The sequence below is a fragment of the Tachypleus tridentatus genome, chromosome 8 (genome assembly GCF_004210375.1).
Source record: "Tachypleus tridentatus isolate NWPU-2018 chromosome 8, ASM421037v1, whole genome shotgun sequence".
NCBI lineage: Eukaryota > Metazoa > Arthropoda > Merostomata > Xiphosura > Limulidae > Tachypleus > Tachypleus tridentatus.
In genome coordinates, this window is record NC_134832.1 from 61,377,460 (window position 1) to 61,391,305 (window position 13,846).

Below are 13,846 nucleotides of genomic sequence, written 5' to 3' on the forward strand. Positions count from 1 at the left end.
TCAGTTTGTTTGCTTGTTTGATTTTTGAAGGCTATCTGCGCTAGTTGTTCTTAATTTAATAATGTAAGACTAGAGTGAAGGTAGCCAGTCATCACCACCCACCGCCAACTTGTTTTACTAACGAATAATGGGATTGACGTAATTTATAACGCCCCATCGTCGTTATAAAAAAAGCATTCATTATTTTATTTATTAGTTTTGTTACGATAGCATATTTGATTCAGACACTGACTCCCTCTGGTTTTTAAAACTAATTTTCGGACATTTTACAAAGTCTGTAAATATTCATCCGCACGTATTCATATGCCTTCAATGATTCGGAGGTAAGTCTTATGAGTCAGGTAAGGTTTATAAGGCTAAAAACCGGGTTTCAATACCTATGGTACGCAAAACACAGATAGCCCATTCTGCAGCTCTACGCTTAACAATAAATAAAATGCACTCATTTATATTATTTGTTGAAATGTTTTCCAATGTATCAACTGTAAATCTATGGACTTGCAATGCTAACCTTTGGGTTTCGATTTCCACGTATTGAAGAGAGCGCAAAAAGGAATATTTAGTAGCTTTGGACTGAAAGAAAGAAATACGTGTTTGAATTCACACGTGAAGCTCAACCTTATTCTACGTACACTTAGTGCCACATTAACAAGGTTGAAAACCACTGTTAACACTTAACGCTTATATTGCCTATAATAAAACCAGTGTTAAAGCTTATACTGCCTATATTTAATGGTACATTTATAGAGATAAAACCAGTATCAAAGCTTATACTGCCTATACTTAAGGGTAATTCTATAAGGGTAAAAACCATTGTTAACACTACTCATGCATGAAACGAAATGTCTTGTTACGTATGTGTAACAAATAGACATTCAACAATTAGCATACAAATAAACACAGACAGATATTGATAACGTTTTATATTAATAGGGTTATAAATATCTTTTATTTTCAACTTGACACATTTCTGCTGATATTAGGAAAGAATATTGGCTCTATATCATAACAGCTGGTCACTTAGCTTAAATCAGTCCTAGAAAGAGGAACTTTACGTAATTTTGAATGACAGACTTAGAATATCGATTCTTGGTATTACGTTGTCAGGTGGAAAGAGTTAGTTTTAAAATAGCGTTTCACAAAGTTGGTTTGTTCAAGAAACCCGAGAAAGGGTGTAGTGGCAGTATCTACAAGGAAGACCCGCATTGGTGTCAAATTCCTCAGCTGCACTTTCCCACGCAACTTATGGCGCCCTCTGGGGAAGCAGAACCCGTGGCAACTGCGTACGACGTTTCGTAGTTTATCGGAAGATTTTGTACCGTTCGGGCTGTTGTAGTAATCTTCCGTAGCAACTGGAAAAGCACTGGTGAACGAATGAGGTGACGTCAAAAATTAATATTGACCTGAGTTTCATAGTCGTTACATACCTAAAAATAAATAGTAAACAAATAAATAAACAGGGTAGAACTTCGAGGAAAGAATGACAAGCACAAGTTTAATGTTAACTGATGATGACTGAAAGAACCTCCGATATGAAAGTTTCAGGCTGGACAAGACAATATAATTTACTGTTAGCTTGCTTGTGTGTAGCATCATTCAACTGTAAGTAGCATTATGTTTCATTGTTTATCTTTTATAGTTTAACTAAGAACGAGCCTTATCTGAACCTGCTTTCATCTAAGATGTTCTGTATTCCAGTAACATTTTGTACCTATCTGTTATGGCCTTTTTACAGGTAGATTAAGCAAATGAAATGGTGTAATTGCATTTAAAGTTGAAGAACAATTCTTGAAATGAGTTTTAATCTGTCATACAAACAAAGTTTAATAGTGACTGTTTGAGGAAGCAAAAGATCTTTACGTTACAACGTAATAACAAGGCCACTAATACATGTATGTTTAATAAATAATTAATATATGAGTCGTTATGTTTTTATACACAGTTTCTTTAACTGTCTATCTAAAGTTAATAATTATTTACAGGAAACGTACTGACTTTGATTTAGATACTTCAAATTCTAAAATAAGTTACCATATAATTTTTATAGCATTTTTGATATTCGATTAACGCCACAGAATAAAACAATATTATAATCACTCAGATATTTATTAAAATTATTATTAATAGAAAAAAAACAACCTGTTAAACAGGTTATCAATTTCAACCGAAACCACGAAACATAACCCTGTTCTTGACAGGGTTAAATCCATACCTTTGAAATAGTAACATTAGAACATGTCAAACATGGTACTCGTGCTATGTATGCAAGGGTGTGAATTTATAAACAAGGGTATGAACTTATAAACGAGGGTGTGAATTTATAAATAAGGGTGTGAGTTTATAAACAAGGGTGTGAATTTATAAAAAAAAGTGTGAATTTACAAACAAGGACATGAACTTATAAACAAGGGTGTGAATTCATAAACAAGGGTATGGATTTATAAATAAGGGCGTGAATTTATAAACAAGGGCGTGAATTTATAAACAGGATGGAAGACAAGTAAATGATACGTGAAAATAATTAACACAATAATATATATATATTGCTTTTATTATAATAAAAATTTTATACAAATATAATTTTAAAATGTATAAATTTTCAATTTAGCTTATGATGGTATAAAATATGGCTTCTTAAAAATGTTACTATTGAGCTTTCAAAATTTTAGTGTTGATGTGAAATCGTAAGTTGTACAGTTCGTAAAATTATTTGCTTGAATCAAATTAGCATATATAATATTTTATATAATTATTGGTTATAGTATTCTTCTAGTATAAAATGCCTACTTTCTGCATTATATTAAAGTAAGTGATGATCACTGTAATATGGTTTAAGTTTAGTAAATGGAGGGTTGTTTGTAATAACCCTGCATTTAATTACAGCCAAGTCATGTCTGATTGTAGTAAGGTTTAATGTTAGCAAAGTAAGGGTTGTTTTAATAACCCTGCATTTAATTACAGCCAAGTCATGACTGATGGTAGTAAGGTTTTATGTTAGCAAAGTAAGGGTTGTTTGTAATAACCCTGCATTTAATTACAGCCAAGTCATGATTGATTGTAGTAAGGTTTAATGTTAGCAAAGTAAGGGTTGTTTTAATAACCCTGCATTTAATTACAGCCAAGTCATAACTGATTGTAGTAAGGTTTAATGTTAGCAAAGTAAGGGTTGTTTTAATAACCCTGCATTTAATTACAGCCAAGTCATAACTGATTGTAGTAAGGTTTAATGTCAGCAAAGTAAGGGTTGTTTGTAATAACCCTGCATTTAATTACAGCCAAGTCATAACTGATTGTAGTAAGGTTTAATGTTAGCAAAATAAGGGTTGTTTGTAATAACCCTGCATTTAATTACAAGTAAGTTATGACTCATTGCAGTAAGGATTAATGTTAGCAAAGTAAGGGTTGTTTGTAATAACCCTGCATTTAATTACAGCCAAGTCATGACTAATTGTAGTAAGGTTTAATTTTAGAAAAGTGAGGACTGTTTATAATAACATTTTATATCAGGAAAGAGAAATAATGAATGTTTGCAGTAACATTTCGTTTTCAGTGAAGTCAATCAGCTATATTCATAGTAGAATTTCGTTACAGTAAAATACAATTTAATATTACCGTATTTAAAAGATCAAACTGATGACTGTTCTAAAATTGCATATCACTGTATACAAACTATTATAAGTTGTGAATCTTAAAAATACATCTTAATGTTTGTTTGTTTGTTTGTAGTTACGCAAAACTTCACAATGGGGTGTATGTGCTGTGCCTTCCATGGGTATAGAAACTTGGGTTTTAGCGTTATTGGTCTTCAGACGTACCGCTGAGCTGAACCACTAGGGGAGGAGGCACTACGTTTAATTTTGTTTAAAAATGTGAAGTCCTGACTGACTGTTGTAAGAATAAACCTCAGTGTGGTGGAAAGTGCAAACTATTCATTATTTGCTCTAAATTAATGTGTAAAATCCTCTCATATATATATATATATATATATTCAGCTTAGTGAAGTGTATACAGGGAAAAATAATTATAAGTTTTTAACACATACACAAAACCAATAAATGTCCATAATTAAAACGAGCATTTTATGACAGAGTTGCTGGTCTTATGCCTTCTAAGATATTGGTTGTAATTACTTTTATGGGAAGTTCTGTATTTGTATATACGTTACGAGTGCCTTTTTAAGAAGTTATTTTGTCGTACATACATTTTGAGCACCTTTCTAAGAAGTTCTGTATTTGTACATAAGATGTGAGTGCTTTTATGAAAAGTTTTGTCTTTGGTGCATACGTTGTGAGTACCTTTATAAGACGTTTTGCACTTGTGCATAAGTTATGAAAACCTTTATAGGAAGTTTCACATTTGTGCATAAGTTGTGAGTAATTTTATATAAAGTTCTGTTTTGTGTATAAATTGTGAGTAATTTTATATAAAGTTCTGTTTTGTGTATAAGTTGTGAGTAATTTTATATAAAGTTCTGTTTTGTGCATAAGTTGTGAGTAATTTTATATAAAGTTCTGTTTTGTGTATAAGTTGTGAGTAATTTTATATAAAGTTCTGTTTAGTGTATAAGTTGTGAATAATTTTATATAAAGTTCTGTTTCGTGCATAAGTTGTGAGTAATTTTATATAAAGTTCTGTTTTGTGCATAAGTTGTGAGTAATTTTATATAAAGTTCTGTTTAGTGTATAAGTTGTGAATAATTTTATATAAAGTTCTGTTTTGTGCATAAGTTGTGAGTAATTTTATATAAAGTTCTGTTTTGTGCATAAGTTGTGAGTAATTTTATATAAAGTTCTGTTTAGTACATAAGTTGCGAATAATTTTATATAAAGTTCTGTTTTGTGCATAAGTTGTGAGTAATTTTATATAAAGTTCTGTTTTGTGCATAAGTTGTGAGTAATTTTATATAAAGTTCTGTTTAGTGTATAAGCTGTGAATAATTTTATATAAAGTTCTGTTTAGTGTATAAGTTGTGAATAATTTTATATAAAGTACTGTTTTGTGTATAAGTTGTGAATAATTTTATATAAAGTTCTGTTTAGTGCATAAGTTGTGAATAATTTTATATAAAGTTCTGTTTTGTGCATAAGTTGTGAATAATTTTATATAAAGTACTGTTTTGTGCCTAAGTTGTGAATAATTTTATATCAAGTTCTGTTTTGTGCATAAGTTGTGAGTAATTTTATATAAAGTACTGTTTTGTGCATAAGTTGTGAATAATTTTATATAAAGTTCTGTTTAGTGTATAAGTTGTGAATAATTTTATATAAAGTTCTGTTTTGTGCATAAGTTGTGAATAATTTTGTATAAAGTACTGTTTTGTGCATAAGTTGTGAATAATTTTATATCAAGTTCTGTTTTGTGCATAAGTTGTGAGTAATTTTATATAAAGTACTGTTTTGTGCATAAGTTGTGAATAATTTTATATAAAGTTCTGTTTAGTGTATAAGTTGTGAATAATTTTATATAAAGTTCTGTTTTGTGCATAAGTTGTGAATAATTTTATATAAAGTACTGTTTTGTGCATAAGTTGTGAATAATTTTATATCAAGTTCTGTTTTGTGCATAAGTTGTGAGTAATTTTATATAAAGTACTGTTTTGTGCATAAGTTGTGAATAATTTTATATAAAGTACTGTTTTGTGCATAAGTTGTGAATAATTTTATATAAAGTACTGTTTTGTGCATAAGTTGTGAGTAATTTCATGTAAAGTTATGTACAAACTTTGTAAGCACTTTTATTTAAAGTTCTTCATTCGTAAATATCTAGAACCTATCTTAATACTTTGTTTTGTTGCTATTTTTATTAGCATCAAATTATTTTCACATTGGTTGTATACCTGGAGTTAACCTCTCGCTAGGATGATAATATATCTGTATGATTTCTAAGAGGACTTAAGTTGTGAAATTTCATAGTTTAATCTATTGGTTTTGAAGAGATAAAATCTTATATTTTTTTTTTGTAACTACACTGAGTTCCATTTGACTAGCTACCTACTAGTGTTGACCTTTAATATACAAAACTTTATCACCTGACTCCGTTGGACAGGCTAGTTAGCTCCTAGTTAGAGTTACCTATCTCCCATCGATTTTCTTTGTGGAAAATGTAAAATCATTTTTATTATTTAGTTACAACCTCGTGTTTTAAAAACGCTGGCAAAAAAAAAAATACCTCCACCATTCTAAAGTACACAGTGTTACTAACTTGATACACAATACGTTTAGTCTGTTTCCCGGAGAATTATCCTGAACCCCAATACACCCACTCCCCTCCCTAAAAATACACACAAAAAATAACAAAAATTAGATTCCGCACATTGGAACCATGTGTGTGTCACATCAGTGATGATCAATTTGATTAGAGTTGTCCAGGACTTGGTTTTTCTTTAGTAGCTTATCACTTCAAAATTAGGGACGGCTAACACATATAGTCCTTGTGTACCCTTCCACGAAATTCAACAAAAATAAATCTTCTTAAAAACATCAAATCTTACAAGCTCTCGTGAACATTGCTTAATTTATTTTAAACATTTTAAATTAAAATAAATAACAGCCAGTTAAGATTTCATAAAATACAAACAAGGACTTTCAATAATATACATATTAACATTACCACTTGAAAATAAACCTTATATTACAGTAGCTCATTACATTGTTAGGAGTTTTAATTCGAATAAAAAATTAACCCTAGATATTGATAGCACCTTAATCATTTATCTTTGTTATAATAAAGTCGAGCTTACTGTAATTACCAACTTCTGTCTCGTTTTTACTTCTTCTTTGGAAAAGAATGACGTTTAATAGTATATCAACCGTATTATGTCCATCGCCGTTATCGCGTTTTACTCAAAATAGAGCTCACCAGGTCGGCTGGGACACAACAAACATAGTGCTGGTCGGAACGCTATATATGTATTTAGTCATGGTTTAGAGGAAAACTGTATTGGTGTAATAGCCTTTAAGAAGACCAGGCGTGACTCTGAACAATTAGATATTTATAAGGCAACTTTGTTAGTCTTATCAGGCTTATTAGGCTTATTTCCACAACGACAAATGTCTTATGGTATTTATAACTGATATAATCACGCTTCGTCAGAAAGCACTCACACTATAACGTGGCACAGACAGTCCATTGTGGAGTTTCTTCATGTTTAATAATAAACAATGGGTTCGTTACATATGACAACACGGCTGTCTGATGAGAGAAAAGGAGTTTTTATGTAAAATGATTATCTGAACAAATTAAAAGATATAAACATTAATGTTATCGATTCCGTGCAATTTTAAGCCACATTTAAGTCCATCTAAAACACGCAATGTAACTGAAAACGAAATTTGCAGTGTTTTTAGAATATGTCATGAAACTTGTTATGGTGAAACAGACAGGACATTAAATACGTTTACGTTAGTAACACGTGATATTCTAGTGGCACAGTTCTACTGGTATTTGTATTAATGTTACTTTTTGTCTCCTAGGATACGCCATGACTCGCGAAAATGTGTTGAAGTTTGTTATTGGGTTTTTCTATAACTTTATTATTTTAGTATCTGGAATGGTTTTCTACTAAGAATACGACGTGCTAAGCCTAAGGCAACAGATTTAACATCATTTCTATGTACTTTAGTCACTCTCACTAAAGAAAACCCGAGACATATGGCAGATTTTTAACCATTGGTCTTAAAGGAATTGTTTAAGCCTTCCGTGTTTTAAACTTAATTTTGTCACTAAAGAATATAATAAGTTTACTTGCACTATTATCTCGTTTTTTTTATCTTTCAGACAGTAAGATACTCCTAGTTGACAAACCTTTTATGGTCTTTGGATTAACCTGATATTTTCGATATATATAGCTACACTCAGGATAGCCATGCACCTCTGATTCTGTAAAGGTTTCGCGTACTAAGTACTTTGTTCAATGTGATTAGAAACAGGTTTGTAATAAATAGTCATGTTAATCTAAGTCTTGGCAACGTACTCACCAGATAGACATCCCACACTCATACATACACATAACCTATGACGTACAATATTATTTTCCCAACAACACTCAACATAGTTAATGTATACATAAAACATTTATGTCTGTGTGTAAGATAACTGACATACAACACAATTCATTACTCAGTATTCGTGAGATTTAAGTGTCATCATATTCAAAGGTTGCTTATCACACGACATGTAAGTGTGTGTTTTCACGCGACAGTAATCGTAATCGTAAATATACAAATTACAATCTGATCGTTTTTTTCTTTCGAGTCACTCAGGTACAAAGGTAAGTCAATAACCAATCAAGTTTATACCTTTTTTACCACAAACTATGACGAGTAGTTAACGTGTTTTCAGTATCAATATTCAAATGCCAAACATATAAAATGACTAAATTTCAAAGCTTAAAGATTCTATTCCAAACGAAACTTGAAACCCTGGAGCCTAAAACGTAATTGATGATTATTGACTAATAAAGCTTTCTACGTTTGTGTATAAGAAGTAATTCTGGCGATTAAAATTCACACCTACGCATTAGTATATTTTTACCCATCAACATAAACATTTTCTTATGTGTCCGAAGTTAAGCTTTTTCTACAAAGTTCTATCTGGTTGAGTTTCGTATAAAGCACTATAATTAATGAGGCATATTATTTAACGTTCCTGAGAATGGATCCTTTGGGGAATATAATAACAGTAGTTATGGTTCATGATTTAATCTTAGTGTAAATGTAACTTCTGACAAATATTGGCAACATAATTCACAAGTTAAAAGTTTGTGAAAGAAGCCCCAAAAGCATGCCTCAAATTTTCAGAAATATTATTTCTTGTTAGTTTAAACGTATGTTCTGAGTTGAAGTTTTGAATTATTAATCAATTTACATTTCTGTGTGAGTGTGAACGTAACTTCTAACAACATACTAAATCTATTTATAGTTCATGAGTTATTCTTGGTGTGAAAGAGATCCGATAGATAAACAGACGTTATTAATAAGTCATTACTAACAACATACTAAATCTATTTATAGTTCATGAGTTATTCTTGGTGTGAAAGAGATCCGATAGATAAACAGACGTTATTAATAAGTCATTACTAACAACATACTAAATCTATTTATAGTTCATGAGTTATTCTTGGTGTGAAAGAGATCCGATAGATAAACAGACGTTATTAATAAGTCATTACTAACAACATACTAAATCTATTTATAGTTCATGAGTTATTCTTGGTGTGAAAGAGATCCGATAGATAAACAGACGTTATTAATAAGTCATTACTAACAACATACTAAATCTATTTATAGTTCATGAGTTATTCTTGGTGTGAAAGAGATCCGATAGATAAACAGACGTTATTAATAAGTCATTACTAACAACATACTAAATCTATTTATAGTTCATGAGTTATTCTTGGTGTGAAAGAGATCCGATAGATAAACAGACGTTATTAATAAGTCATTACTAACAACATACTAAATCTATTTATAGTTCATGAGTTATTCTTGGTGTGAAAGAGATCCGATAGATAAACAGACGTTATTAATAAGTCATTACTAACAACATACTAAATCTATTTATAGTTCATGAGTTATTCTTGGTGTGAAAGAGATCCGATAGATAAACAGACGTTATTAATAAGTCATTACTAACAACATACTAAATCTATTTATAGTTCATGAGTTATTCTTGGTGTGAAAGAGATCCGATAGATAAACAGACGTTATTAATAAGTCATTACTAACAACATACTAAATCTATTTATAGTTCATGAGTTATTCTTGGTGTGAAAGAGATCCGATAGATAAACAGACGTTATTAATAAGTCATTACTAACAACATACTAAATCTATTTATAGTTCATGAGTTATTCTTGGTGTGAAAGAGATCCCATAGATAAACAGACGTTATTAATAAGTCATTACTAACAACATACTAAATCTATTTATAGTTCATGAGTTATTCTTGGTGTGAAAGAGATCCGATAGATAAACAGACGTTATTAATAAGTCATTACTAACAACATACTAAATCTATTTATAGTTCATGAGTTATTCTTGGTGTGAAAGAGATCCGATAGATAAACAGACGTTATTAATAAGTCATTACTAACAACATACTAAATCTATTTATAGTTCATGAGTTATTCTTGTTGTGAAAGAGATCCGATAGATAAACAGACGTTATTAATTAGTCATTAATTTATCTTTATTTGAAAATCGTGTTTGATAATATACTTGATCAAGTTGAGGCTCTCTAATCAATATCTGGATGATTGGTTTGGTTTGTTTTGAATTTCGCGCAAAGCTACGCGAGGACTATCTGCGCTAACCGTCCCTACTTTTGCACTGTAGCACTAGAGGAAAGGCAGGTAGTCATCACCACCCACCACCAACTCTTGGACTACTCCTTTACCAACGAATAGTGGGATTGATCGCACATTATAACGCCCCCACGGCTGAAAGGGCGAGCATGTTTGGTGTGACGGGGATTCGAACCCGCGACCCTCATATCTCTAGATGAATGGAACCTCTGAATTTTCTGTTTTGTTTCTTTAATCTCTGAGAATAAACTTAATACATTTCTATTCAACTGATAAATGTTCGCGAAATTTTCCCGTTATGCACGAAAAGTACCGATACCTAACGATTTAATCATTTTTTTCATTGTAATCTTTAACACTCCTACGAAAAGTGGGGTCTACTAGGCCCCAGAGCAACTTGAAAGGTTATTAATATTAGGCTAATAATTGTGTATTTAATGAAATGAAATCAAATCAAACGGTAATTTCATTTAAATACAAATTTATTAGCCTAATATTAATAACCTTTCAAGTTGCTCTGGGGCCTATTAGGCCCCACTTTTCGTAGGAGTGTTTAGGATACACTTAATGATTCCATATAAAAATCTCTGTTAAAATTCTGGAAGTATTCACATCCCATAATTTTAAGTTTCCTTTTGTTTGTGTGTGCGTTTATGTCAGCACAATGTGATATTATAACTTCTAATTTAAACTCCACGTAGGGGTAATCCCTAGAAACATGATAATATTACCGAAACCGTATTGCTTGATATAGTATGATATTATAATTCCTAATTTAATCTTCACGTAAATGTAACACTAAGCAGTATGATAACCATGTTACTGTGATATTATGACTTCTAATTTAATTTCGACGTAAGGGTAACCTCTAATAACATAACAATTATATTACTGAAATTGTATTGGTTAGAAGACAGTATGTTATCATACATAAGAAAATCACGCAGTAGTCTGGATGTCTGACGGTAAACTTTACGATTTATAACGCTAAACCTCAACGATCTATGCCTTTTGTGGACACAGCAAACATAGCTCACTGTAAATTATTTTGTTACATGTGCTGAGTCCCAAAAATGTATAGTCCAGTATATCATTTCTTAACCTCAAAATTACAAGAACCGATACACAATTTAAAACAGAAATACACTGTAAGTTATTGCCTTTGAACAAAAGTAGGGCAGTCATTAGTAAACATTCAGTCTATTTTTCCCATTAAATCTAGTGGCTTGTCACCATCACACAAAAACTAGTAAGTGGTCTTCGTATTTACAGATGATATTTAAACTATCTTACCCACTGTCGTTAGGAGGTATATAAAGGTTATGTTAGTGCAAAGATGACGAGACGAGAATCTCGCATTTTGTTTTAACATTGTTAGTCAAAATAACTCTTTCACTTAATTTTTGAGCTGAGCGTGGACGGGTTTGTTAGGGTACCCAAATTATGAATTGGAAGATCCATGGTTCGCTTGTAGTTGCTAAGTTGTGAGTGCACTATAAGAGTGACAGTTAGACTACAATATTACTTCAGACAAAAGCTGGTGGTGGATGTTGTTTTCGAGCTGTCTTCTAGTCCCTCATTCACAAATTAAAGATGGCTATGAACCGATAGCCTTTTGCGAAAATTGGAGCGAAATTTCTAAATAGAAAGGTTTGTTCTTCCTAGCATTTTTGATATACTATGGTGATCTCTTACAAGTTGCGAAAAAAAATCAAACGTATTAAATACAAGGGTTATAATATTAGACGGTAAAAGAAAATGCTATACGTCAAATATAAAATACCACTAACCAGAGAGGATGAACGAAAGTCCATTAACAACGATCGTCTGGGTTATCAAAGGAAATGTTATATAATTGTAACTAACAGTATCAAATTTTCTTGGCAACTGCTAAAAGATTTTGCTTGACTATATCAAATCATTTTATTGTACTATTAAACGATTTTGCTTGACTATATCAAATCATTTTATTGTACCATTAAACGATTTTGCTTGACTATATCAAATCATTTTATTGTACCATTAAACGATTTTGCTTGACTATAACTAAATCATTTTATTGTACCAGTAAATGATTTTGCTTGAGTATAACTAAATTATTTTATTGTACCATTAAATTATTTTGCTTGACTGTAACTATATTCTAGTGTACCATTAAACGATTTTCCCCGACTATTTTATTATTGGATAATTTGATATGGTTATAACAAAAGAATTTCACTTGAATAGCACTAAATGAATTTGCTTCGTCGTAACCGTAGCAATAATAGCTACACTGTTTTAACGTTATTGTTGTAACTTTAGCTGTTAGAAGTCCCTCAGTAGCACAGCGGAATGTCTGTGGATTTACAACGCGAGAAACCGGGTTACGATAACCTTGGTAGGTAGAACGCTTGAGTAGCTTTGTGGTTAATTACAAAATAACTGTTACAAAAAAAAAATCGTGGAAACCCAATTTCAACAAATGTGTAATGTTAATACGCCCACATAAAACATTCTTTAGAAAAACAAAGGGTTGAAATTTGTCAGCTGAAAAACGTTAAGCTAAACATGCCTCTCGGAGTTTCTGCAAGGATAAGGTATTTTAATATCGCGAAAGGAAAGTCAAAAGCAATCTATTTCCCCTGGCTACAAATTTGAAAAACTGAATTGCGTGCATGATAGCCTAAACAAAATTTTAATACTGTAGCTTTCAAGGAAAAACCATAAATCAAGAATGTAGTTTTTTTACTTTTCTTAGTTAAAAACATTCCGAACGTTTTCCTTTTTTACTTTTTGTATTTTCACACTTTCATTTCCTACCTTTTCCTTTCATTTTCAATCTATAAATATAACTCTTTGACCTCGCTCATAAACACCACTTGTTCATTGGAACACTCAGAGTTGTACAAGCTCAGAAATAACTACTTTTTTTATCAATATCATATTTAATTATTTATAATTAGCGAAGTACTTGTGGAAGTAGTCACGAGAACTACCCTGTGGACTCGCAACAGAACTCGGACACACGCACACAAAGAATTCCTCTTGTTCCCAGTGTAATGAAAGGGTAGGAAAATAACGTATATTAATACATTCCTACATCATTGGCTGGCTTTAACCTGTACCTTTGTTTTAACGCAGACTAATGTATAATACATAGAAGAAACGTTTCATATATTTACTTTTAAAATAGTACGTTAGTGACGTATAGTTTCTCTGCAGAAATACAAATTAACATTCGTTTGCCAAATAAATTTGTAACGTCTTTTTCTGACAGCAAACATCTGTGGTAACAGTTATTTAGTGACTAAATCTAAACAGTCGTTTTGTCATTAAATATGGTTTTTGATTTTTTGTTTTGGTTCGAATTTTGCTTAAAGCTGCTCGAGGGCTATCTGTGCTAGATGTTCCTAATTTAGCAGTGTAAGACTAGAGGGAAGGCAGCTAGTCATCACCACTTACAGCCAACTCTTGGGCTACTCTTTTACCAACGAATAGTGAGATTGACCGCACATTATAACGCCCTCATGGCTGAAAGGGCGAACATGTTTGGTGCGACGG

At 31.4% G+C, this 13,846-nt stretch overlaps 1 protein-coding gene across 1 annotated transcript in view; it reads left to right on the top strand.

The window, feature by feature from the left end:
* Positions 1–1,280: 1,280 nt before the first annotated feature.
* Positions 1,281–13,846, top strand: part of LOC143222493 (acetylcholine receptor subunit alpha-like) — a 129,143-nt gene continuing 116,577 nt past the window's right edge. Inside the window, exon 1 of the mRNA XM_076449096.1 lies at positions 1,281–1,602. Coding sequence (XP_076305211.1) covers positions 1,509–1,602 — 94 coding nt within the window. The 5' untranslated portion in view covers positions 1,281–1,508. The remainder of the gene's footprint in view (positions 1,603–13,846) is intronic.